The 27,951-nt window shown below is 37.2% G+C and overlaps 1 protein-coding gene across 7 annotated transcripts in view; it reads right to left on the minus strand.

Moving 5' to 3' along the window:
• Window positions 1–22,630, minus strand: part of LOC129237442 (uncharacterized) — a 78,411-nt gene extending 55,781 nt beyond the window's left edge. For 4 of the 7 annotated variants that reach the window (XM_054872201.1, XM_054872205.1, XM_054872204.1 and 1 more), the window contains exons 1-6: window positions 21,886–22,630; window positions 21,677–21,814; window positions 21,102–21,617; window positions 14,986–15,459; window positions 12,185–12,658; window positions 2,736–3,221 (exon numbers count right to left, since the gene is read on the minus strand). In XM_054872201.1, coding sequence (XP_054728176.1) covers window positions 2,736–3,221; window positions 12,185–12,658; window positions 14,986–15,459; window positions 21,102–21,617; window positions 21,677–21,814; window positions 21,886–22,152 — 2,355 coding nt within the window. In that variant the 5' untranslated portion in view covers window positions 22,153–22,630. The remainder of the gene's footprint in view (window positions 1–2,735; window positions 3,222–12,184; window positions 12,659–14,985; window positions 15,460–21,101; window positions 21,618–21,676; window positions 21,815–21,885) is intronic. The other 3 variants (XM_054872202.1, XM_054872203.1, XM_054872207.1) reach the window with 3 other exon arrangements.
• Window positions 22,631–27,951: the final 5,321 nt, after the last annotated feature.

Below are 27,951 nucleotides of genomic sequence, written 5' to 3' on the forward strand. Positions count from 1 at the left end.
GGTGCATATATGAGGTCTCGATCGCTGTAGTTGACATTTGTTTAAAGCGTAAAGATCCTCTTTTATCTGCCGTCAAAAATGTCTACGTTCGTCCCGAGTAAACAGCATTTGCGAGAAGTCATGCTTCATTATTACCTTTAAAAAAAGTGTGAAACGTGTCGTATATTGATCAATATTTATGGTAATCACGCTCCATCAAATACAACTTGTAAAGAGTGATTTAGACGCTTCCAATGTGGCAATTTCGAGGTGAGTGTTAAATATCGCACCGAAAAAATTCGAAGATATTCAACTACAACAATTATAGGATGAAGACGCATGTCGAACCCTTGTTGATATGTCTAAAGAGTTGGATGTTGACAGATCAACCGTCGGTAAACGTTTGTACGCGATGGGAATGGTCCAGAAAGCAGGTAACCGGGTGATGTGGAGAGGGATATGGAGAGATGTTTAGTGATGTGTGAGATGCTTCTTGAAGGGCAGAAAAGAAAAGGTTTTCGGCATCGCATCGTTACTGGCGATGAAAAATGTATCTAATATGATAACCCCAAGCGTCGAAAATGTTGGAGCCTGCCAGGTGAACAAGGTCCATCGACAGCGAAAAAAATATTCATGCTTCAAAGGTTATGTTGTGCATCTGGTGAGATCACAAGGATGTCATCTGAAATCATCACTGCCAATCGTTACCGACTGCAGCTAATGCGTTTGAATCGAGTTCTCAAAGAAAACCGGCCGGAATGGGACGGTATACATCACAAACTGATTTTGATGCATGACAATGCCAGACTACACGTTGCTAATCAGTCCAGAAATATTTAGAAGTACTGGATTGGGAAATCTTGCCCCACCCGCCATATTCCCCAGACATTACACCTTCGGATTATCATCTGTTCCGATCAATGCAGCCACCCCTTATTGGAGAGCGGTTCACTTCTTACGAGAGCGTCGCAAACTGGCGCAATGAATGAATCAAGTCAAAAGAACTCGAAGAGGAATCCGTATCCTGCCTGAAAGATGGAGTAAAGTTGTCGCTTCCAGTGGCACATACTTCACATAATATCATGTATTAACGTGTGCCAATAAAGTAGCTAGACAAATTTTGATTAAAAATAAAAAACCATACTACTGTTCAAAATTGTTTAATTTTTTTTATTTATAAAACATATGATTGTTACACAAAAAAAGCATTACTTGTATAGTTCTAAAGGACCATGGTCTTCTATTTTCCTAAGCTTTGATTTGATACCTCCAATCATCTTTTGGACGACGTTCATGTCCACTTTCCTTGCACATAATTTGATCCTGTTCTTCAGCTGTTGATTTGATTTAGCTTCCCAGCCATCTTCGTACACTTTCTGGCAAAGTAGAGTCCAAAAATTTTCAATTGGTCTGGCCTTTAGGATGTTTGGTGGGTTAGCACATTTCGGAACAAATTTTATATTATTTTCTGACATCCACTCTAAGGTCTTTTTAGCATAATGACTACTTGCTAAGTCAGGCCAAAAGATGTAATTACCATCAGAATGCTCGGATTTGATAAATTTTTTAAGTTTTGTAAGGCATTTTTGAATGTAAATGTCACTTCTTATGGCAGGAGCTGTGGAATCTTGAAGATAAAGTTGAGAGAGTCCTTTGGAAGATATGGCAGCCCAAACTAAAACTTTCGGTTCAAATTTAGCTTTAGGAGCAAACTTAATATTATCAGGAGTATTCTCTATGTTGTTTGTATAAAATCCACAGTTTTGGTCTCCGTTATTCCAAGCAAACGTAAAATATTTCTCATCATCGAGAATCACCTCAACATCGCCAACAAAATAGCTACGGCGGAGCAATCTACATTTCTTTGGTATTTCTTCTAGTTGTTTATCACTATATTTTGGAACCGTTACCCTTTTGTGATAATTAATACCACTTTTCAACAAATTTTGACGTACAGTCTCTTTAGAAATACCAAACTTTCGACCTAACTTGCGGTTTGATGCACCTTTTTTGTCAATAGCAGCTTTTTGCAGTTTTTTTTAATTGTTTTGCGTTCAGAACTTTTGGGCGACCTGATTTTTTCACTCCTGAGGGAGCTATCCCACTATCAAAACGTTTAAAAATTAAATAAATTGTTGAACGTGCAATATTTTCCAGAAGAAAGTGTTGCAAAACCTCTTTTTTTGAATGCTGTCCAAGCATGTCATAAATGCGTTGACGTAAATGGTCTTGGTTTGCGACCTTCATGATAAAAAATTAATTTAAATAATTTTTTAATCAAAGGCCATAAACTAATAAATAATTTAAGGATTAAATGAAAAAGATATTATTCACCACTCTTAGGTTCTAATAAAAAGGAATTTGTCCAGCTACTTTATTGGCACACGTTAATATATTTAATTGCTTAAATAATTCGTAACTTTGGCTAAGAAAGGACGGAAACTTATTCCCAAACCCAATAAATCGAAGGAAAAGATTGTTTTGATTCCAAAAACGCCCTAGTAGCCAGTGTGATAATTAAGTTAGGGTTATATTGTATATATCTCCAATAAATAATAATAATAAATCTCGAAAATGCGCCTTTTTCGTACGACCAATTATGTGTCGCTTGGTCTCGATTGGGAAATTAAAAACTTTTTATTTTTACAGAAAGTGGCATTAAAATAAAATACTTTGCCCTAACGGCAGAGCAGGCATTACGAATATTTCCTATTTGTATAGATACGTTTAAACCGCAGAAAACAAATGAAACTTACCTGCGTTTCCTCTAGATCATCCGTCTGGTTTTGGCCATCAGAGTGAGGATAATTACTAAGCAGAAATCTCATTTCATCGTAATAATAAAGATTTGTTTCTCCCGTTAGAGATATTCGTTTTGATTCCCGGTGAAAGTTTGATCGAAGGTTACTTATCCTTCTTTTAAGGTCACACATGGTAGCATCTCGATATTTTTCTCTATATTTTGCAAGTAACGTTTCATATTGTTTAGATTTTAATAAACGGTTCTGATAAGCTTTGCTGTTGATATGCCAAAGCGCCGGTAATTTGTGGTACAGCTTAATTAACTCAATCACAAATTCTTTTTCAGATGTGAGCTTATTGTTTTGTTCGCTCTCCTCATCAGTTTGTGATGTACGATCTTCTCTGTCCTTGCGTACATCAATATCATATTCGTTATGGGTAATTTCGGAATCACTATCAGATTTATTGATTTCTTCTGACTGCCAAGCATTATCTTCCTCCTAATGGTTAACAAAAATAAATTCGAATAAATACAGTGTTAAAAGTCTAATTTCTTTTATAATTTTTGTAAATTTGTCTTTAAAAAATAACTAATATAGTATGCTAATACATATTCTTTAGAAATTTGTGCATGAGCTAATAGGGAGCCACGGAAATATCGGTAATTAATAGCTACGCAAATCCTTCCTAAAACTGACCATTTTGATCCTTTTCAAAAATTTTAGTTACCCGCACAAAAACTAAATCCTATAATCAACAAAAGCTTACTTTTTACTGTTAGTACCCAAATGTGGGAATATGTGAATAGTTACCAATCGGCTACATCACACGATTACACAGTTACAGCATTTTTTCAGATGAGTACTTTTATTCGTACTTGGCACAATATACTCTATATAATATATATATACTCGTACACATAGCCAATAAAGTTTGCGTACAATATAAATTTACAGCTAAAAACATAATTTATTTTATAAATAAAAAGATTCCTCACTTCATTGTTGACATAATGGTAAGTAATTGCAGCAACATATAAATATAGCAACCAGAATGTCTGCGTACAGTGCGTACACTTCGCAAAGCCACCTTACTTGTTATTACATGATGACGAATTCTATTTTCTAATGGATCCCACAGATGCTCAATAGGATTTTGTTTTTTGGTGGGTGAGGTAGGGTTCAAAACGCTTTCGCTTACAGCGCCGCACACTGGGGATTTTTGTACAGAGTTGCGGAAAAAAGTATACATCCCAAAAAATATTTACATTTTTACTACTAACGAAGTTGTATATATTTGTGTATAAAAAGAACATGTTTAAAAACTATTTTTTAAAAAAATTTAAAAAAACAATATTTTTTAAAATTCATAAATTTTAATTTTTATTTTTTTTTATTAATATAAGCCAGCAAATATTTACGCACAGGATACATGTAAGTTCATAATTCTGAATTACCCAAAAATGTCAAAACAAAATTAAAAGTGTTTCGTTATCATTATGCACACACTAGAAAGCGTTTAGTTATTATCATTGCCAAAAAATAATCAGTGGCGCCTGGTGGCACCTGCAATTGATTAAAACTGAAAGAGACGCTATTAAGCAACACGTTGATACTAGTTTCTGACCGTAGGTAAATATAGCTCAACTTGCAGATCCAAGAATATGAAGGAATATGATTTTTTTTTTTTTTTTTTTTTGTAAAATTAATTATAAATAGATAATCAAATGCTTCACAGCCTTTATTCTTCCGGCTAAAATATATAAAAATATCGTACCCTAAATGAAAAATAAAAAATTGGAAGTCGACTCAAGTAAAAGGAAAAAAAAACCACCTTGGGCTTTGAAGTTTTTTCTTAGTCAGTTCAATACTATAAAAAAATTATACTTTTGACATATCTAATAGGACTATGAATAAGTTCGTGCGGTTTTTTTTTCGAAATTTGAAACTTTATTGACGTAAAATGGTTACAAATTTAATATTCAAAGTATTGTCCATCGCTTACTACTACTTTTTCCCATCTTTCTGGCAATTCACGGATTCCCTTTGTGAAAAATTCGGTCGGTTTTGCCGCAATCCACGAATCGATCCATTTTTTGACTTCATCGTAATTACGGAAGTGCTGGTCAGCCAGGCCATGTTGCATCGATCGGAAGAGATAGTAATCGGATGGCGCAAGGTCTGGACTATACGGCGGGTGGGGTAGGACATCCCATTTGAGCGTTTCTAAGTATGTTTTGACCACTTGTGCAACATGTGGCCGAGCATTGTCATGTTGCAAAATAACTTTGTCGTGTCTATCGGCGTATTGCGGCCGTTTTTCTCGCAGTGCTCGGCTCAAACGCATCAATTGTCGTCGGTAGACATCCCCCGTAATCGTTTCATTCGGTTTCAGTAGCTCATAATACACAACACCCAGCTGGTCCCACCAGATACACAGCATAACCTTCAGGCCATGAATATTCTGCGCCGACGTCGATGTTGAAGCATGGCCAGGGTATCCATACGTTGCCCGACGTTTTGGATTGTCGTAATGGACCCACTTTTCATCGCCAGTCACAATTCGATGCAAAAAACCCTTTCTTTTGTGCCGTTGAAGCAGTTGTTCGCATGCCATAAAACGGCGTTCAACGTCTCTTGGCTTCAATTCATACGGCACCCAATGGCCTACCTTTCGGATCATTCCCATGGCTTTTAAACGTTTGGAAATGGTTGATTAATCAACTCCCAAAGTTTTTGCAACCTCTTCTTGCGTTTGAGCCGGATCTTGATCGAGCAATTCCTCCAATTCGGTATCCATGAACTTTGGCGGCGCACCCTCGCGTTCTTCGTCTTCCAAGCCAAAATCACCACTTTTAAAGCGTGCAAACCACTTCTGGCACGTTCGCTCAGCTAGAGCATACTCACCATAAACTTCCACCAAGATACGATGACTTTCGGCTGCTTTTTTCTTCATATTAAAATAATGAAGAAGAATTCCCCGCAAAAACACATTATTTGGCACGAAATTCGACATTTTCAAGTGTGGTAAAAATATTGTTGTTTACGCTTCAAATAAAAAACTTATACTGACGTTTGTGCCTTACGACAGTAGCTCTCCAATGAATGTTTGGAAATGTGGATCGATGGAATAATAATCAAGTTACGCCATCTGTTGTAAAACCGCACGAACTTATTCATAGTCCTATTATAAAAAAAAAACTGTAAGTCGGAGTTTAGTAATTCTTTTTGAATTTATTGTTGGTTCTATTCTGGAATTTAGAAATACCATTAAACATTGCGTAGGTGGTATGTTGCAAATTTGACTTTCTTCCGCTAAATCCCCAGTGCACGCCGTCGTCTATTGCGTTGAGTAGTGTGGCCACTAAAACAATCTCTCCTCCTCTTCTGTCGAGATTGCTTTCCCGGAACTACTTTCTGAATTACTTCGGGAGGGCCCAGAACGGCGTGCATAAAGTGGGTCAGTTCTATTAACTCACGTCTGGGTCCACCATACTTGTAGCCAGCTTCCTGCTACAGGCTCGATATCTTATTTCTCTATCTGTGCCGCGTTTGTGTCTATTGACTCCAGTTGGTTCCCGCGTCCTCTCCTTTTGACATATGGAGGTTTTATGCCATCGATAGCCTCAATTGCTACGCTTCTTGAAACAAAAGGAACATCGAAAGAATGCGATATCAAATTTGTTACTACCGACTTATTCCGGTCTCATATTGTCGTGAGTCAAACAGTTAGTGCCTCCTTACTCAGGAGTTCTTACTCTTCAGCCGCCCACTCCAGGTATCGGAGCTACTGCATTATTTTTGCTGAATATGCAGCATTCCAGCTATTGATTGATGCACACTTGGCTGGTATCAGATTGTTCACCTGCAACACGAGTCCAAGTAGCACCTCCGGTGTTTGACGCTCGTCTCGAAAACGGTCACGTTGGAAGATAACATGCTCTCCATCTTCGATTGTGTTGGAGCAGTATGGGCAGTAGGGGTTGCCTGCCAACTTAAAAGGGTGGAGATAAGAACGAAAGCATCCGTTTCAGCTGATCAACTGCGTAAGACAAAAATCAACATCGCCATGTTTCCTAGTCCCCCATGGTGCAATTTCAGGTATAAGCCTATGGATCCAACGTCCGTTGACTGATAGATCCCATCTATGTTGCCATTTTTCTATGGATTGAAGACGTTCTGTAGCTTTTTTCTCCTTTGCTCAGTAGGATAGAGATTCGGCGAATGTGAGAGTGTTTCGATCTGTTTTGGAGCGCTGCACAAGAGCCAAAGCTTAACGATCTCGGCTGTGTGTTTCGGGTTGTTACCTTGTTGGAACCAAAAGGTTATTGATAAGCCAAGAATTCCGGCACTCTGTTTCAAATTCCTTTTTAAAATGTTAAAATCCCCCTATTTATCCATTGTCTATTCAATAAATTTTAACTGGCCCGCACACCACTTGCCGCCACTTGCATACCCACATCATAACTCCACAACCGCCGTTTTTGACTGTACCAACAAGATCCCAAAAATACAAAATTTACTTTGGTCTGAAAAAATGACTTGTGTTTCCAAAACTCTGGTAGCTTATTTATATAATTATTAGAAAATTTAATGCGCTTTCAACTGTTCAGAACTAAAATAAACGGCTTTCTTCGAGCGACACTAACCATACAGCTTTACATAAAACCTCTCAAGCAGTTTCCGCACAAATATTTTTTTAAATGTTTGATAAAATTTTTTATCGATTTTTTAGGAATTAGTTCAAGGGTTAACCTTTGCCATATTGATTTTACTGTGTATTGCTCAGACCGATAGTGTTCTTATACGCCCACACCCGGGTTTAGATGTTAAAACGCCGATTTGCTTGAAATTGTTAGTAATCTGGTGAAGTTAGTAATCTGATTATTTTCTCTTGCATTTGTAACTTAAGAATGCAATGAAGGAATTAATAAATAAAATATGTTTTCAACTATAAATTTGCATTTTTTTTAATCATTTTAAAAGTATTTGTAAGGTGTACGTAAACTTTATAGGCTACAAAACTTTTATTTCTGTTCGTTCGTTTATGTTTAACACGAAAGGCTCGGAGCAAAAACTGAGACATTTCAACTCTTAAATAGCCAAATCCTTCTCTTCTACCGAAATCTATATATTAATACGGAGAGCAAAATTTTGTCGTACCTTTTTTTAGTATTTATAGTCATAGAAAAAAGTTTAAACATATACCATTGGGTAGCATATGTGGAGACGGTTTGAACAATGAATTAAAATAGATAATAAGTGAATAGGTGCAGGTAAAATTAATCACACTATTTTTCCTGTATTATAATATTTCATGCTATAATATGTATCATGATATTATATATTTGTATCATGATATTAAAGTTGATGAAACAACTGGAAACTTATACATACCTTCTACTCAAATATGAACGAGACGGTATCAATAAAACGGTCCGCGAATGACATATGGCAAAAATAAATTTTTCGTTTTTTGGTAGGACGGTTATAAGCTTAGATGGCAAATTTCAGCGTGATATGTCATATAGTTTGTTTTCTGTGCTACTGTAAACAAGTCAAGCTCGAGTGTGTTCTTCGAATTTAACGATAGAAATTCAAAGAATTTGTTTGAAATTTTGTTATTCCAACAAAATTTCGGCTTCAGACGCCTTAAAAATGTTGCAGACAACCTATGGGGACTCTGCTCTATCGCGTGCACGTGTTTTCCAGTGGTACAAATCGTTCAAAGAGGACCGTACATCGGTTGAAAACTTGCCTCATGAACGTCGTCCAGCAACATCAGTAAACGACGAAAACATCGGAAAAGTAAAGGAAATTGTGCTTGAAAATCGCACAAATCGCAAAATCGGTTAACGCTGAATATTATTTAGACGTTTTAAAGCGTTTGCGCGAGAACATTCGTCTTAAAAAGAAGGAATTGTGGGACAACAAGTCATGGTTCTTGCATCACGATAATGCACCAGCTCACACATCACGTCTTGTTCGCGATTATTTGAACAAAAATAATGTTAATATCGTTCCGCAAGCACCGTATTCGCCTGATATGGCTCCATGTGACTTTTTCCTGTTTCCCAAGCTCAAGTTGCCGCTCCGTGGAAAACATTTTGAGACAATTGAATTCATAAAAGAGAATTCGAAGAACACACTCGCGCTTGACTTGTTTACAGTAGCACAGAAAACAAACTATGTGACATATCACGCTGAAATTTGCCATGTAAGCTTATAACAGTCCTACCAAAAAACAAAAAATTTATTTTTGCCATATGTCATCCGCGGCCCGTTTTATTGATACCGTCTCGTTCATATTTGAGTAGAAGGTATATTGTGAATCAATACTATTATAAATTTGATTGAGAAATTATGATGGTCATGGATTAATTACACAGGCCTGCGAAATCTCGCTTTTTTACAGTTTCTAAAACCGCTATGGGTGTTTCCTGAAGGTTTTCTTATGCTGAAAACGAATATGACCTTGAAAATGCAATGGCAATTTGAGGTTAAATAGTCAAAAAAATGCATATTTTAGCCATTTTTTTAATTTTTTTTTGAGCAAGGTAAAGTTTTTTTTTAATTTTCCACAACGGCATCGCAAAGTACTACTCTTTAGCTTTAAGGTCCTTTTTTAAAATATTTTTACGATTAATATAAAAAAAGTTATTCTATTTTGAATTGGAGACTTTTAGATATGCAAATTCAAACTTTTTAACTCTCTAACGCCCCTGTAAACTCGCCATTCAATTTCCAAATTCGGAGCCGGTAAACACAGGTTACTGGACGATACCATTTAACCCCCATTGCAGAAGCTGTGGGGATCTTTCAGAGGAGACTGTTGAGCACTTTCTCTGTAAATGTTCGGGTTTGGCGGCTAGACGATCAAGGTCACTGGGTTCTCCTTTCTTCGACAGTCTGGGGCAGTGTGTCAACCTAAATCTCATCAATCTTCTCCATTATATCAACAGCTCTGGCTGGCTGTAGATATCTGCTTGTTGGAGGTCTCATAATGGTATCAAAACGCCGCTTCAGTGCTACTTGAGGAGTGCCAGACTGGTACTTCAACCATTGCACCTACCTACCTACCTGAGGGCCCTCAATACAGTTTCCCAGCGAAATGAGAGAATTGGGGTGCCTAGTATGCTTCTATGAATTTAAGCCTCACGTCAACTCAGGGAGCGCTGAGCTAGTGAGCAAACATGCAACTCCGCGAGATACTTCTGGACACGGCAGATCGGCGATCGAGAGAACTTTTAAGGCTACCACAGTCTAGGTATCCCTACGGTGAGATTTGGGATTGCTTCGCGTCCTTTCTGCTGCAGCTGTCCGGAGGATCATCGGAATCATTTTAGTACATCTTGGCTCTCACTTTTTTGCTACACCTGTGGATACATGAATTTCATCAGTACCTTGAAGCGGTTAACGCAAATGTAATTAGCCATCGTTCGGTTATCATCCTCCTCCCAATCAAAGCCCACCTTCATTTTTCTCCTGTTTTCCTCTACATGGTATCACAAATGGCGTATTTGATTTTTCGCCCAAGTGGGCTCTTGCATGAGGAGCCATTTAACCTAACCTTACCTAGCTGTAGAGAAAAAGTTATCGAGGTTGTATGCAATATTGTATAAATATATTTATGTAACATTTACGCTAAAATTCATTGATGTATGTTGTTGTTGTTTTAGCAGTAACTTTGCCCTGTCAGTGTAGTGTAATCACCGGTCGTCTTCGTCTAGCTCATTTAACGGTAGACCCAGGAAACTAGCTGTTTCGACAAGTTGGATCGAGAGGGAGAGGGGTGTTAGATGAGTGGGTTTAATGGGGCATGCGAAAAGGTGGTTAGTGTCGTGCGGGGTGCCTTCACATGCCGGACATATGTTTAGTATGTCGAGGTCGATTCTGGATAAGTAGGAGTTTAACCTGCTACAGTATCCAGAACGTACTTGTGCCAAGGTTACGCGGGACTCTCGGAGAAGTTGGAGCTCTTCGTCTGCGATAGGTGGTGGTTGGACTCCGATAACGGCATTCGGGGGTCGGGAGCTTAGGAAGGTGGTAATGGTCTCCTAGTTGAGGAAGTGCCTCCTGACGTGATTGGGAGGTGGCTCAGGCTTAAGCAGATGCCTGCAAGGGTGAGGCCTACGGTAACACCCTAGCAGAAACTGCTTGCTGAGCAGTTTGTTATGCTGCTTCACAGGCAGCATATGGACCTCGTCATGTAGGTGTTCTATGGGGACATCATGAGACATCCTGTGGCGGTCCTTATTGCAGTGTTTTGGCAGGTCTGAAGCTTCGTCCACTGCGATTCACTAGTTCCAGGAGACCAGACAGGCGCAGCATAGTTTAGTACCAGTTGGCCTACTCGGCGATTCTCTACTTTGGCTCGAATGCCAAAGATCGTGATGCACATTAAAGCCACCTATTACCAATCGGTTTTCACCCCTGATGAGCGCACCTCTCTCAGGGTCATATCCTGCCGGGCAGCAGGTGACGGGAGGTATGTATATATTATAAATTTCGAGCTCGGCATCGCCTGACGGGACAGCTATCCCTTGACATTATAAGGTGCTGTCCCTGCGGTCGATGCCTTCATTAATGAGACGATACTGCACTGTATGGTGGACTATGAACGCTAAGCCACCACCGTTGTCTAACTCGCGATCCTTTCTGTGCACGTTGTAGCCGTCCCTGGTGATCAGGGAGAAGCTAGCGTGCAGTTTTGCCTCTTGGACCGCAGCTATCTTGATACCATGTCGGCTCATGAAATGGACTGTCTCGTCAATCCTACTCGTAAGTCCGTTGCAGTTAAATTGTAAAAGTCTAAAACTCCTCGGCAGTATGGTCCTAACTCGGGGGGTGAGGGACGCGTGGTGTTGGTCCTGCTGTGCGTTCCGCAAAAGTTGTTATGGCGTGATGTTAACGGAGTCGCGTGTCCACTCTAGGGTGGTGCGCAGGTCAGAGCACCTCAGAAAGTGGCACCAGCCTATGCAAGAATTACACTGGACTGTTGTCAGGTTCCGAGGAACTCTAGTCTGACACACGGAACAGACTGTGCGGGGGACCAAGAGCTGCTGGTTTGTCTCCGCACTGGGATAGGAGCTCCTGCTGTGGGTCAGTAGGGATTGCTCTTGTGACGAAAGATTGATGTATCTCAATTTTTAGCCGAGCGGATGGAAAAAGGAACATCAAAATATCTGCTATATGTGGATTTTGTCTAATTTTGCCAATTTTCAATATCAATCGTGCCTGAGCCTATGTAGAGTGACATGTTTAACGCTTCATTGAGATAGCTGAACTTTGTCGAAATTATTTGTTGCTAAAACGTACGGACAGGCATACAATAACCTATACCTATTTCGACCCCGATTGCTTTCGTTATGTGGGTATGAAAAGATTTGAAAACTTTGCAAAGAACTCATTCACATACCTATAGTATAACTTGAACCACAAAACATTTAATAAACTTAACTCACCTGCATATCATCAAAATCCCACGTTGTACTCTTTGATTCATCAATAATACAAAGGAAACGCATTGCATCAAAATAGTATAGTTTTGGTGAATTCGGAGTTTTTAAAGTTCGTCGAAAACTCGTTCGAAGAGTATTAATTTTTTTCTTAACTTCTTCTTTGTCGGCATGCGGATATCTTTCTTTATATTTCTCAAGTAAAATTTGGTATTGTATGTTTTTTGATTCTCGATCATTGTAGTCGGTGCAATTTATGTTCCATAATGCCGGTAAAGAGCGGTACAATTCAATCAGCTCAAGAATGAATTTCTGTTCGTCTGTGAGCTTCTGAAGATCTTGTTCTTCCTTAGAACTTTGTGGAAAACCAGTTTCTTTTCTTCGGAAATCATTTTGTTGAATATAAGAAGAGTTTGATTTGCTGACGGTCTCAGTGACCTTTTCTGGCTTTGCATAGCGTTCGGCAGCTTCAGAGGTTGGCTAGAAAATTAATTAAAATTAAGGAAAAAATATTATTATAATACAATTATTAATTTTATTTTTAAATTTTTGCTAAAATCAAGTCGAAACATGATGTATTAATGCCATGTTTTTATTTTTGTAAAATAAAGCAATAGACTAGCAAAAAAAAATTTTTGAAAATCATCATTTTTTCGGGCCTCTGACTACCCCTAACCCCTTGAGTGGGATCATAATTCTTGATGATCCATTCGGAACTTAGTTGTTAGTTTTCCTCATTTATTTTTATATAATTGTCTTATTACATATTAACTTGAATAGAAAATTATCGTAGTAGCAAACTTAACGATTCTAACGGTAATGGCATATATTATTATTATATACATTCTGTCAAAAAAAGTACCGGGAATTGTTCAATAAAACGCAAAATAATTATTTAATCATCAAAATTTATTTTGTCGCCTTCAAAATAGGCTCCATTCGAAGCAATACACATATGCCAACGATTAGTCCAGTCATCAAAGCACCTTTTAAACGCGTTTGAAGAGGTCTTCAGCGAATTCTCCTTAATGACCTCTATCGACTCCGAGCGGCGTCCGCGAGGTGGTAATTTAAGTTTTGGGAAAAGGAAAAAGACAAAGGGGGCTAAATACGGTAATTACGGTGGTTGTTCGATGATATTGTCAAGTAAAAACGGTCCACAATATGAGCCTTGTGAGACGGTGCGTTATTCATGAGTTTTCTTTCCACAAATTGGGCGTTTCCCTCGCACATTCTCTCTCAGGTCTTCAGCCACCTTCTTCCGATGAATTTTTTGAAAATAATTCAACTCTCTTGGAGCGAGTCGAACAGCCACGCATCTCATGCACAATTGATGGTGTAAAATGTTGCGAGTTGACACGCTAAGGTCACGAGCTACCTCCTTCAAACTTAAATGATAGTTTTTCAGTACCATTTCCTTGACTTTGTCAACGTTTTCATGCGTTAAAGTTGTTGATGGGCTACCAGATCGGTGCAAATTTTCCACAACTTCTCAGCCCACCACTCGTAGATCCGTGTTTTTGATAAAACACACTCGCCATTGGCTTTCTGCAACATTTTCAACGATTCGGCACACGAAACTCCTTTCAAAACGCAAAATTTAAGACAAATTCTTTGTTTGATATTTTTATTCATAGTGAAAATTGCAGAGCACACCTGCGGTTCACTGATATAATTACATGCCAAAAACAAGCTAGTTGACAGATCACGCTCAAACTCTGCGACAATGTAGAGGACAGTTGTGCCAACATTCTAGCAAAAAAAAAAAAAAAATTGGACTTATGTGTAACGCGCGCTTTTTAAATGAACAATTCCCGATACTCGGTGAAAAAAAAACGACTCCGCTAATAATGAAAGGCAATCCGACCTAGGAAGTCTATTAGTTACAAACACAAAGATTGAATGGGCTACTAACATTTTTGGTGCTTATAAATCGCCAGTACTAGACGGTATCTATCCTACTGAACTGCAGCAATCACGGTATATTGTTTCACCGTCTATTAAAATTATTATCAAAAGTTGTTTTAACGTGTGCCACATTCCGCTAGGCTGGAGAGGGCAAGTCTCATTCATACCCAAGGCAGGTAGGTCCTCACACACTAGTTCCAAAGACTTCAGACCTCTTAGACTTACTTAAATAAATAATCACCCTGCGTTAGTTGGCGATAGACAAAAACAAGCCTACCCATCTGGATAACAAGCAGTTAAACTAGATCAAGGTTTAAAAACTTACTGTTAGGGAGCAACACGTGGTCCCATACCTTGTGGGCCACTCCCTGTGAGTCTTAAGGCCTGAACAGGTCTTAAGATGGCACCACCCGTTGCACTTATTGCACCTAATCGAGCATCGGATGGAGCCGTTTGTGGCAGATGCAGCAGTAAAATACCTCTGGTCCAGGGTTGGGTTCAACGCCAGCACTGAAGAGAAGTATTTGGAGCAAACGTGCTGCAAGGGATTGCTCCTGTGACGAAAGATTGATGTATCTCAATTTTTAGCCGAGCCGATGGAAAAAGGAACATCAAAATATCTGCTATATGTGGATTTTGTCTAATTTTGCCAATTTTCAATATCAATCGTGCCTGAGCCTATGTAAAATGACATGTTTATCGCTTCATTGAGATAGCTGAACTTTGCCGAAATTATTTGTTGCTAAAACGTACGGACAGGCATACAATAACCTATACCTATTTCGACCCCGATTGCTTTCGTTATGTGGGTATGAAAAGATTTGAAAACTTTGCAAAGAACTCATTCACATACCTATAGTATAACTTGAACCACAAAACATTTAATAAACTTAACTCACCTGCATATCATCAAAATCCCACGTTGTACTCTGTGATTCACCAATAATACAAAGGAAACGCATTGCATCAAAATAGTATAGTTTTTGTGAATACGGAGTTTTTAAAGTTCGTCGAAAATTCGTTCGAAGAGTATTAATTTTTCTCTTAACTTCTTCTTTGTCGGCATGCGGATATCTTTCTTTATATTTCTCAAGTAAAATTTGGTATTGTATGTTTTTTGATTCTCGATCATTGTATTCGGTGCAATGTATGTTCCATAATGCCGGTAAAGAGCGGTACAATTCAATCAGCTCAAGAATGAATTTCTGTTCGTCTGTGAGCTTCTGAAGATCTTGTTCTTCCTTAGAACTTTGTGGAAAACCAGTTTCTTTTCTTCGGAAATCATTTTGTTGAATATAAGAAGAGTTTGATTTGCTAACGGTCTCAGTGACCTTTTCTGGCTTTGCATAGTGTTCGACAGCTTGAGAGGTTGGCTAGAAAATTAATTAAAATTAAGGAAAATATATTATTATAATCCAATTATTAATTTTTTTTTAATTTTGCTAAAGTCAAGTCGAAACATTATGTATTAATGCTTTACTTTAGAGGTAGTTGTTGCTGAACCCAGCGCCTGGATTGCAGCTTGGCTATCCGAAAGAATAGCGATAATGCCCTTAAAAGAGGGATCTACGATTAGTAGCCTACAAGCTACTCCTATTGCCAGTACTTCCGCCTGAAAGACACTGCAAGCATTAGGGAGACGCACAGATCATTTAATTTTAAGTCTATGAGAATATATACCAGCTCCAACACCACAATCCATTTTACTGCCATCTGTATAGACTGTAGTGTCGAACTTGTTTAGTGAGAATCCCTTATTCCATTCTTTCCGAGATGGAAAGAGACTGACAAAATTTCGACTGAATGTCACCGTCGGGATGATGTAGTCAGTCCTCTTCGAGATATACTAGGTTTGTCGCAGTATAGACTGGCATATCAATGAGCTTTTTCCTTTCAGCGACCCGCTTCATTTAACCTAAATGCACTCATTGTTGCCATCTTCTGGATATGTAGATCTACCGGAATAACGTGTGGCAGAGCGTTCAGGACCTCCCTAGGACATGGTTTGATCACACCGACTGTTATTGCACAGGCTGATCTTTGTATTCTGCTAAGTAATTTGATGTTGTATTCTCTCTCTAGAGCTTTCCACCAAACTACCGAGCCATACGTTAAAATTGGTCGTATAACCGCCTTATACAACCATAATGTATACTTGGGTTGAAGACCCCATCTTCTTCCCAGCATACGCTTACAGGCATATAAAGCGATTTCTGCTTTCTTTACCCGTTCTTCAATGTTTAATTTCCAGCTAAGTTTGGAGTCCAGAATTACCCCTAAGTACTTTGCACTGGATGAAAGTGAGAGGGTTTGTCCGTTAATGCTTGGTAGAGTAAAAATTGGTACCTTATATCTGGTCGTAAATAGCATGAGTTCTGTTATACGCACGTTTAAACTTAGGCCACAGTCTGTAGCCCAAGAGTTAAGCTCGCTTAGCGCCCTTTGAATGATCCCACTGATCGTATTGGGGCACAGTACTGATGCTATTAACACTACATCATTAGCGTACGCGACCACTTTTACCCCTCCTCCATTAAGTCTTGTATGTATGTATATGCGCATATGTATATAAATTCACATATTTGTATTTGCATATGCCTTCTTCCTGTGTGCATAGTAATGAACCATTTCTGTATGAGGATTATTAATTTGATTTACTTGAAGAATTTAAAATAAAACCTTTTTTTTTAAAGTGCGTAGTCATTGGCATTTGAAAACTACTCAACCGATCCTTTTGAAATTTTGCACACATATTTTACATATAAAAAACCTCCCCACAACGTTTTTTTTTCGCCATTTTTTTTTATATTAAGGTGGTTTTACACCTACAAAATGGCGGCATTTTTTCGTCAAAAATCACTTTTTACTTCAAACGACTACCAAATGGCTGAAAATGAAAATAAATCGTCAAAATAAACGTTGGAGGGAAGTTTAACTCATACTTTAACTAAATTATTCGATTTTTTTGATTTCAGATGATTCTACGCTGAGATATGCTGACTACTGCAAAATGTATTTTTGAAAAGACGTCTACGTAAATGTGCTCTCATTCGCTCATTTTGCAATATTTTTACATGAAAATTTGATCAAATATTCTTGAAATGTTACTTTATAATATGCAACAACTTTTAATAAACTGACTTGAACCGTTTCGCTACAATAAATTCATGAAAAAAGTGTTTTTTTTTAGCGTTTATCCCTTGAGATGATGAGTGGGTTTGATGGGGCATGTGAAGCATAGTAATCAGCAGTTATCGTCTGGTTTGGTTCCAGAAGTTCATAATAAACAATACCGGCCATATCCCACTAAATAGACAGGAGAATCTTCTTGGGGTGAAGGCCATTATTGTAAAGGACCCATTTTTCATCACCAGTAACGATACGGTTTAAAAAACTTTCATTTTCAAGCCTTTGCACAACTGAGAACACACATTCACTCTCTGCTGAAGATTGGCGACGGAAAGTCTATGTGGAACCCTTTTTCCCAGCTTTGAAACCTTTCCCAACTGAACCAGGTGCCTGTGAACTGTTCCATGCGATGAATTTATCCTCTGAGCTAGCATATCGATTGTCAAATTTGGTCCAGCTTCCACGAGTTCGAGCAAGGCGTCGGAGTTAAAGACTTCAGGACGACCAGCGCGCGGGGCATACTCCACGTCGCAGTTACCACTTCGGAATTTTGAAAACCACTTTTGGGCAGTGCTTACACTCACGGTATCCTCTCCGTGAACAGTGTTTATTTGTGCAGCAGTAGTTCTGGCATTTTTACCACTTTTATAAAAAAATACAAAATATGCCTCTTATACGCGTTCGAAGATTCCATTTTATTCTTTAACAACACGTGCTTCTATCCGCGAATAAAATCACTTGTTGAATGCACAATATATCTAAGTAATTATAAATACAGTGCCAGCTCGCTAATCCGAAGGTGTGTAATCCGAATTATCCAGTAATCCGAATTGAATTTATGACGCATTACGTGCTCTATAGTCCGCATTCGTTGCAAGCTCGCTAAACCGAATTTTTGTTTTTTTATTTTTGAGTCTATTTTTTTACAAAACCATGAACGGAATTTTAAAACTAACGGGACATTATTGAAATACAGAGCCTTCTATGTATGTAAGTGTGTATTTATCCCGTTGCGAATAGTTCAGTTGCGGTATTAGTCGTCAACATCAATTTAAATAACATGGCAAGAAAACGTGCACATAAAACACTGTCATTAGCTGATAAGCTTAAAATAATAGAAGAAGTAAATCGTGGACAATCAGGAAAAGTTTTAGCAAAGAAATTTGGTAGAGCTTCAACAATTTGCGACATAAAAAGAAATGCTGAAAATATTAAAAGGTAAAAACCTGTGTAAAAAATGTATTCTGTAAATATTACTGTACATACATATTTATTCTTTTATAAGATTTGCTGAGAATTCAGATGCCAAACTTTTAAACCAGCGCAAGACACTCAAATCGGGAGAGAATGAAGAATTAGATATTAAGTTGTATGCTTAGTTTGAAGAGAAGCGGTCACGGCATCAAACCATTTCAGCAGAAATTTTAATATACGACAAAAAGCTAAATCACTTAATCAAAAAATGTATTCGAATCAATCATTTCACGCTAGTGACGGATGGTTGCAAAATTTTAAGAAGCGATTTTCTGTGCGAACTTTGAAAATATGCGGCGAATCCTTATCTGCTAGACCTGATCTTGTACCTGATTTTCAAAATAAGCTCTATGACATTATCGAGACTAAAAATCTGATTGACGACCAAATTTACAATGCTGATGAGTCTGGACTCTTTTGGAAAATGTTTGCAGAAAAAACTTTAGTGCATTGTAAAGAAAAGTCTGCTCCTGGTACCAAAATGAGCAAAGAGAGAATCACCTTCTTGTGCTGTGCTAACAAATCTGGAACTCACAAGCTTAACATTGCTGTGGTTGGGAAATCAAAAAATCCACGTTCGTTTAAAAAACAACATATTGTTGAATATTACGCATCGAAAAATGCATGGATGACAACATATATTTTTACTGAATGGTTTTTTCAATCGTTTATACCACAGGTAAAAAACTATCAAATTGAAAATAATTTGCCCAAAAAAGCTTTATTGTTACTGGATAATGCGAAGTGTCATGGAGAGCCGCTGGTATCTGAATGATCGTGTTGAAGAAACAGAAGAATTTCGCACAATAACCAACTTATTTCACCGCAACAATGACGTGCATATTTCTGAAGATGAAGTCCTTAGCTGGATTATGAACTCTGACAATACTTCGTGTAGTAGTTCAGAGTCAGATACAGAAAATGTGGAACCAGAGCCTTTAATTACGAAACACGTTAAAAATCGTGAAGCTCTACAGGCCTTAAATATTTCAATAGATTGGGCAAAGGAACGAGGTCTGCAATCAGATTACATATTAATGCTAAAAGAATTGCGGAACAAGGCTTTAGAAGCATGTGCACTGAAAGACAAGCAAACCTACATCATTAATTATCTTCGTTAAAAAAAACGTAATATGTAAATACATACGTACATATGTACATATCGTCCCCTTAGTATTAAAATAGCCTATACATTTTTTGATGTTTTGAGAAAATGAATTTCAAACTTTTTGTCGAAAGTAGCTCTCACTCAAATCTCGTTATGTCTGTAAATAGTTATTATTTTTTGACTGACGTTTTGACCCACTTTGTGGAACTAGAATTTGACAAAATTTTGACCACATATAAAATCGGCGATGGAGAATCCAAAAATTCAATAAAAAAAATAATAGCCTATGAGCACATAGGCTATTGTTATACTAAGGGGACGATATGTATTTATAAAAATCTTTAATTTTTTGATTGTTGATTAATAAAAATAAAATAAATTTGTTTTGAAATCCTGGCTTTTGTTTTATTTTCGAATATAGGGAATTATAAGCATAATAACAGCACATCCAGTAATCCGAATATCTCGTTAATCCGAATCAGGGTCTGCAATCATTAATTCGGATTAGCGAGCTGGCACTGTAGTTCCGTTATATTCCGCGAATAATTATGCAAAAATCGTACAAAAGTGAAATTATGGGTAAAATACGCATGAACTTATGGACTGACCTGATAATTCAACTCTCTTGGAACGAGTCAAGCAGCCACGCGTTTCATGCACAATTGATGGTGTAAAATGTTGCGAATTGACACGCTAAGGTCGCGAGCTACCTCCTTCAAACTTAAATGATAGTTTTTCAGTACCATTTCCTTGACTTTGTCAACGTTTTCATGCGTTAAAGTTGTTGATGGGCTACCAGATCGGTGCAAATTTTCCACAACTTCTCGGCCCACCACTCGTAGCTCTGTGTGTTTGATAAAACATACTCGCCATAGGCTTTCTGCAACATTTTCAACGATTCGGCACACGAAATCCCGTTCAAAACACAAAATTTAAGACAAATTCTTTGTTCAATATTTTTATCCATACTGAAAATAATTAAATGCCAAAAACAAGCTAGTTGACAGATCACGCTCAAACTCTGCGACACTATAGAGGACCGTTGTACCAACATTCTAGCAAAAAAAAATTTAGACTTATGTGTAACGCGCGCTTTTTAAATGAACAATTCCCGATACTCGGTGAAAAAAAAACGACTCCGCTAATAATGAAAGGCAATCCGACCTAGCGAATCTATTAGTTACCTTCTATTAAAACTATTATCAAAAGTTTCTCTTAACGTGTGCCACATCCCGCTAGGCTGGAGAGGGACAAGTCTCATTCATACCCAAGGCAGGTAGGTCCTCACACACTAGCTCCAAAGACTTCAGACCTCTTAGACTTACTTAAATAAATAATCGCCCTGCGTTAATTGGCGATAGACAAAAACAAGTCCACCCATCGGGATAACAAGTAGATAAACTAGGTCAAGGTTTAAAAACTTACTGTTAGGCCCAACTTTAGTAATAAGTAATTCGGTAAATAAAATAATGTATTAAAAACACGAAAATGGTGCAAACCTATTTCTTTTATTCTGTTACTTACCTTCAGTTTTGCTAAATCACTCACTCCACTTTGTGATTCCCAGGACGATTGTTCATCGTTGCGTAAGAAATCCATGGCATCAAAATAATATAGAGTAGATGTCTCATGTGAAGACACCCGTCTTAATTCACGCCGATAATTGGACTGAAGGTAGTTAATTTTTTTCAAAAGGTCTCTTCTAACAGCATCTGGATACATTTCTTTATATTTAGCGAGCAAAATATCATATTGTCTTGTTCTTAAAATACGGTTGTTATGATCTTTGTGTTTCGTGTCCCACAACAACGGTAGGGAACGGTATAATTTAATAAGTTCAATATTGAATTCTTTTTCCGCGGCCGAATCCTTATCGTCTTGCAACATGCAACTTGAAGTGTCTATGAGCTCTGATCGTCCATTACTTGGAACATGTAACTTGTTAGCTTCAACCCACATCCCAGATTCATCGGCGCCCACCTGTTTATTATCGTAGCAACTAACGTCAGACATCTCAGCGTCACTTGTTTCAATGTAATGCTGAAAGATGAAAAGCTAAATCAAATGTACGATCTTATATTGGCATTATCCACACTTACTAAGCTGTGCTTATCTTTCACGAACACTTCCGAAATATCTTCTTCTTTCATATCCAATGAATCTTCCATTTCCATTGGATCCAACTCGATTTCAACTCTTTCAAATCCCCTTAATGCATAATCCTTGTCATCGTTTTCCTGTAAACGTATACATACGTATGAATGCGTCTATTTAGTTTGCAATTTTTCAATGGCTTTTGGTTTAATACCTCATCACTGTTTTCCCATTGACTACCCACTTCCTCATCTTGCAGCTGAGCCGTTAGCTTCGCTAAATTTGTTTCCGTTTTTATTTCAGTAAATTCTGGTTGATGGCTTTCGCACATGTGTCGTATGAACTTGTCTAATTGAAGAACTGTATAGTCACAAAACTCACAACTGAGGAAAAACTCTTCCTTTCCTACTGACAACAATGTCGAAATTTCTCCGCATTTCCTTAAGCCCCAATTCTCAACGGTCTCTTGTATTAAAGCCATTATTACAATTTTAATTGGAAATTCCTACCAAGAGATCGGTTTTGTATCATAAATAGTTTTGTATCATAAACAAGGGCAACTGATTCTTGGAAGTACAAGTGGTGCCGTTGCAAATTGACTCCAGACTGATCTAAAATATACACGAATTTAGCCGCTAGAAATATTTGTGTTCGAGTTTTTTTTTTTTTGTAGTTCAAGTATTTGAATTTGTTAACCACACAACGCCATTTTTCTATGGAAGAAAGCACATATCTCGATTGCTTTAGTTTCACAAACACTTTATATTCTTTAAAACTGTTAGTATCTCTTATTTATAAACATTTTATTAAAATACAATTCTAAAATAACTTTAATGTACACGCTCTCAAGCATCAAAAGTGGTTCAAATTAGACAATAAAGGAAAGAGCGACCGATAATACACGGCGACACAAAAATTCTATAAAATAAACAATTCGTCAACTACTTTAAGCATTCCAATGAGTAAAAATATGAAGCAAAACATTCTTGGAAGTGGAGATATTAATCGATATATCGTGAACAATAATGCTATGTTCCCACGCTACTAACTCGCCGTGTTTCATCGCCGGATTCCTAATTAATCTTGGCAATGCTTCATATTTTTTATTGTTATTGTTGTAGCAGTTCATCAGGAGGAATACTCAGTTTAATGCCGCACGCTTTAACAAAAAAGGATGTAAACCAATCTCCCGAGGCTTATAGTTTTTAAGTAATTTTTGTTAAAATTTTGTAATTTAGCGAAAGATTGGTGTTGCCAGACACCTCTAAAAAGAACGATGTTGGTATGCAGGTAGAATTTTACATAGATGTTCAACTAGAGGGTAGTTTGTAAATTGGTATGTCAGCAATGTGCATGCGAGAAGTTTCCAGAAAAAATGTGTTGCCACATCCACAATTTCGATAACATTAAACACATGTATATAAGCAGAAGTGCATGCGCACAAGGTCTTAAGTTGAGCGCGCGAACGTGTAGACGTGTAAGTGTCGGGCGCTGAAATTAAATAAGCCAAGCAAATTTTTTAAATAATGCTATAGAACAGTCCTCATTCGCTTCACCAGGCCAAGTAATGAGGGAGATTAATATCGATGGGATTACTATTGAATTGACGGCGAAGTTAAGTACTTTGACCTAAGTAGAAGAGGGACACTGATGCAACCTTGTCAAAATCAAAGAAGGCCTTCATTGTGTTCAAAATTCCAGGGAAATCTAGGAGTTGTAGCCTAAGAATTCTGAATTGGATAATTAGACCAATTATAACATACGGAGAGGTTATGTGGGTATCGAAAACCACCCTATCGACAATAAGCTTCATAGCTTAGCATGTATGTGCATCCCGAGAGCAATACGCACCTATCTTACAGCTGCGATGAAAGTAGTGCTCGAGCTAACAATACTTCATATAGTTCTTCAGCTAATCAGTTGGAAAATATGAACAAAACATGCATGGTATTAAAGAATGAACTTGATTTACCCAAAACAGCAAATAAAAACCTTAAAAAACAATAATAATACAACTCCTAAAAAAAATGATACTAACATACAAGTAAAGACCAAGTAATAATACGTTCACATATGCATTAATCACCTATAAAGCCACCAAATTAATCTACCCGTTCACATATGGCAGATTACCTGCAAAATTGATAATAATCAGCTGTCAATACTGCTTTGAGAGATTTTTCTTCATAGAAATTATTTTGGTGGAATATTTCGGTGTTTTTGGTTTCTTTAATTATTACTACGAACACTCTACAAGGCTCTCATAATGCCCGTCTTAACGTATGGCGCAGAAGCTTGGACAATGACAACATCCAATGAAGCGACGCTTCGAGTGTTTGAGAGAAAGATTCTGCGTAATATTTTTGGACCTTTGCACTTTGATAACGGCGAATATCGCAGTCGATGGAACGATGAGCTGTATGAGCTTTACGAAGCCATAGACATAGCGCAGCGAATAAAGATCCAGCGGCTACGTTGGCTGGGTCATGTCGTCCGAATTGATACAAACGCTCCGGCTTTGAAAGTATTCGATGCGGTGGTAGCAGAGGAAGACGAAGGCCTCCAGCTGTTGGCAGAAATCCGTATGCGACGTTTAATAAGAGGACAAAGCGTTTGTGGACACACCTTTTTTTCTGTAATATGAACGCATAATTAATAATATTTAACAAACATTTAACTAAAATTATATCTACAAATCTGTTTTCTTTGCCGGCGTCCATTTCATTTAGTTTTTATTTTGATGTTTCTCCTTACATATGTAATAATAATTATCGATAACACAGAAAACACAGGATTGCATGTCCAAAAGTATGATTATTATCTAGGATTATTTTATAATCTCAGATTTTGGGAGAGAAATTTTGTATGGAAAATCGCGCTTTTTAGTCACGGATTTTGAGTTAAGCGCGAAAAAGTACCAATAATGATATCTGGAGAATGCGATTATCAACAAATCTTTAATATTGCGAAAAAAGAAATGAAAAAGAGGTTGTCTGTAAAGTTGGTTTACTGACGATAGTTTAACGTGATAACGTCATAAGAAAATATTGATTGAATGGTTGCATTTTTCAAAAGAAAATTTTAATTTTATTTGTTTGATAGATATTTTGTATGGATATAGAGAATGAGGTAACATTAACACAACATAATATACTTTAACATAACATAACATAACATAACATAAAATAACATAACATAACATAACACAACATAACATAACATAACATAACATAACATAACATAACATAACATAACATAACATAACATAACATAACATAACACAACATAACATAACATAACATAACGGCAATAAGAAGGCATATGCAAATACAAATACGTGAATTTATATATGTACATATGCGCATATACATACATATATACGCTCACTTAAGTAGGAGAGAGCAAGATGTCGAACGTTGCCGTTCGTTTGCTTTGTCGTTCGTTCCGCGCTTTCGCTTGCAGTTCATTCAATGCAATGAGCAAGGTAACGACAAATGAGCAAGGTAACGGCAATGAGCAAGGTAACGACATATGAGCAAGGTAACACTAATGAGCAAGGTAACGACACATTTTTTCGTGCGTGCAGCCTGCTAAATCGAATTATAAGACGTTATCACGTCAAAAAGGTTTTATTATTAAACTTTTAAATATTGATGCCTACAAAATCAATGCATCAGATCCTGATGACTATAGAAACATGACAAAAATGCTCACCGGTAAAAATCTATCGTGGTATACATATGAAAACAAGCAATCCCAATCGATTAAGGTGATGGTAAAGAACTTGCATCATACGAGTGATCCAGGAGAAGTAATGTCATACCTTCAAAAACAAGGAATTAAAACCATCAGCGCAGTCAATAAATTGATATGAAAAACTACAGAACCTTTAGATACGTTCCTCCTTACGTTTGATTCCAGTGAAAACATCAAGAAAATACATGAAATAAAAACAGTTTTACACTCTGTTGTCACTATCGAAGCTGTGAGGCAATCAAAACTCATACCGCAATGCAAATCATGCCAGGCGTATAGACACACGCAAAACTACTGTGGCGAACAACCAAGGTGTGTCAAATGCGCAGGGAAGCATAAAACGATTGAATGCACAAAGCCTGCATAACAACAACCAAAATGCTGCAATTGTGGCGAGACCCATCCTGCGAGCTACAGGACTGCAAAAGATACGTGACCAACGAGCTAGCTCAAAAATAAATAATAGAAATAGTACTCAAGGCAAAAATATAAATAAAAAGCTTATAGAAAGCTGCCCAAATAACCTTACCCGCAAACCAATTTTGCAAAACAATACTACATCACTTACAAGACCCACATTCTTACAGGTAGTAAAAGAAAACAATCACTCGGAAAACGCTAACATCCTACAACAAATATTAGAAGAAATAATGACACAAAACGTATGACTGCACTAGAAAAGAGATTGCAGAATCTCGAAAAAAACACACCTGCTGAATAAAAATGACTAAATTTAAAAAAAATGAAGCTATAGAATGCAAACGGCATGTTTAAACATCAAAGCGAGCTGGAAATGCCTTTAGAAACCGCAAAAATCGACATCTGTCTAATATCTTAGACGCAAGCAGCATTTCTATACCCGAATTTCAAGCAATGACCAATAACAGTGGAGGGTGATAAGAATTTATGAGTCACTGCAATATATAGTCCCCTAAAACATCAGATCAAATGCGACCAATACATAGAGCTAATTAATAGTCACGACAACCGATTTTTAATGGGTGCACTGTGGGCCAGAAGACCAAAAAATTTGGCCAAAAGTCATTGAAAGATTTTTCAAAATGCAATATAGTATCATCATATAGATAAGTGAAAGTAGTTATTTTGTAAATGTTATAAGTTTTAATGAAATATTTAAGCTTGTATAATAAGTTAATATAAGTGTAAGGCTTAAATGATCACCATATAGCTATTGTTCTAAACTGTCACTGTTTTACTGAAATGTAGTATTTGTCATTAATTATATTGCATTTTCTCATTAGTTGCAATCATGTAGTATGTGAAAATAGTCAATAGCTGAAAAAATAAATCTGATGTTAGAAATATTGAGAAGATTTGTGAAAATTTTTTTTTTTTACTACTTGTTAATACGCCGCACAGTGGGCCAGGAGACCCTTATAAGTGGCCAAAATTCATAATTCCCAAAACACCAACAATTTATAACTTTTAACACCGCTATGTACAGGTTTTGGGGTCTCTGATTACGAATATGAAGTCAGATTTCAACAATTCAAAATGGCGGATCCAATATGGCGGACATAAATTTTTTAAAATTAATTATTTTTTACCAAACTTAGTATTTAGGGGTTTTTGGGGGCGCTGATTACGAATCTGCTGCCAGATTTTAGAAATGAAAAATGTCGAATCCCTTATGCGGACCTTTTTTTTAAATTTTATCTGATTAATTTGAAACTTGTTACTCGGGCTTTTTTGTATCGCTGTTGACAAATCTGCAATTAGATTTAAACAATTGAAAATGGTGGATCCAATATGTCAGATAAAGAGACACGCCTGCAGTTAGCCTACATAATAAGTTGTAGTTTCCGGAATCTACCACGAGGAGGTTACAGTGCGACTTCAGAGTCCTTCTTTTTTTTAATTTTTTGTTGTTTTAAATTTTTTCTTCGATTGCCAAGGCGTAGTGCACCATGAGTACTTTCCATCGGGCCAGACAGTCAATAAAGAATATTATATATTACCACTCGCACCCAAATTGTGCTGGATTATTTGACCAGGAGAAAGAAATTTCAGTCGATGGAGGAGATCAAAGAGAACACGACGAAGGAGCTGAAGGCCATTTCTTCGTCGGCCTACCAGGTGTGCATGGAGGACTGCGTTAAAAGGCACATGTGTGTTGCTTCATACGGGTCATATTTTGAAAAAAAAAGAAAAAATCTTAAAACCCACACAACTCTATTAATTTTAATTCAATTGCAGTCAAATATAGCTCATTCGACGCAAAATTAAATTTACTATAACAGTAGTGTACTAAAAAAAGTCCTCAATATCGGATAATATCGTAAAAATTATGTCAAAGTTGAAAAAATAGAGAAAAAATAAAAAAATTCCAAATACTTCCGTCTACAGTCTCGTCAGTTGTCATTTCAGAAAAATTGTCAGCACACTGTCAAAAAGGCTTGTTTTTGTACTTTCGAACAAAAAAAACAAATTTGAAATCGGATGGAAATTGGCGAAGTTAGGAGTGATTCTTCACATCAACCTACTGAAAAACGGTTTTATGGCC

This window comes from Anastrepha obliqua, chromosome 2 (genome assembly GCF_027943255.1).
Source record: "Anastrepha obliqua isolate idAnaObli1 chromosome 2, idAnaObli1_1.0, whole genome shotgun sequence".
Taxonomy (NCBI): domain Eukaryota; kingdom Metazoa; phylum Arthropoda; class Insecta; order Diptera; family Tephritidae; genus Anastrepha; species Anastrepha obliqua.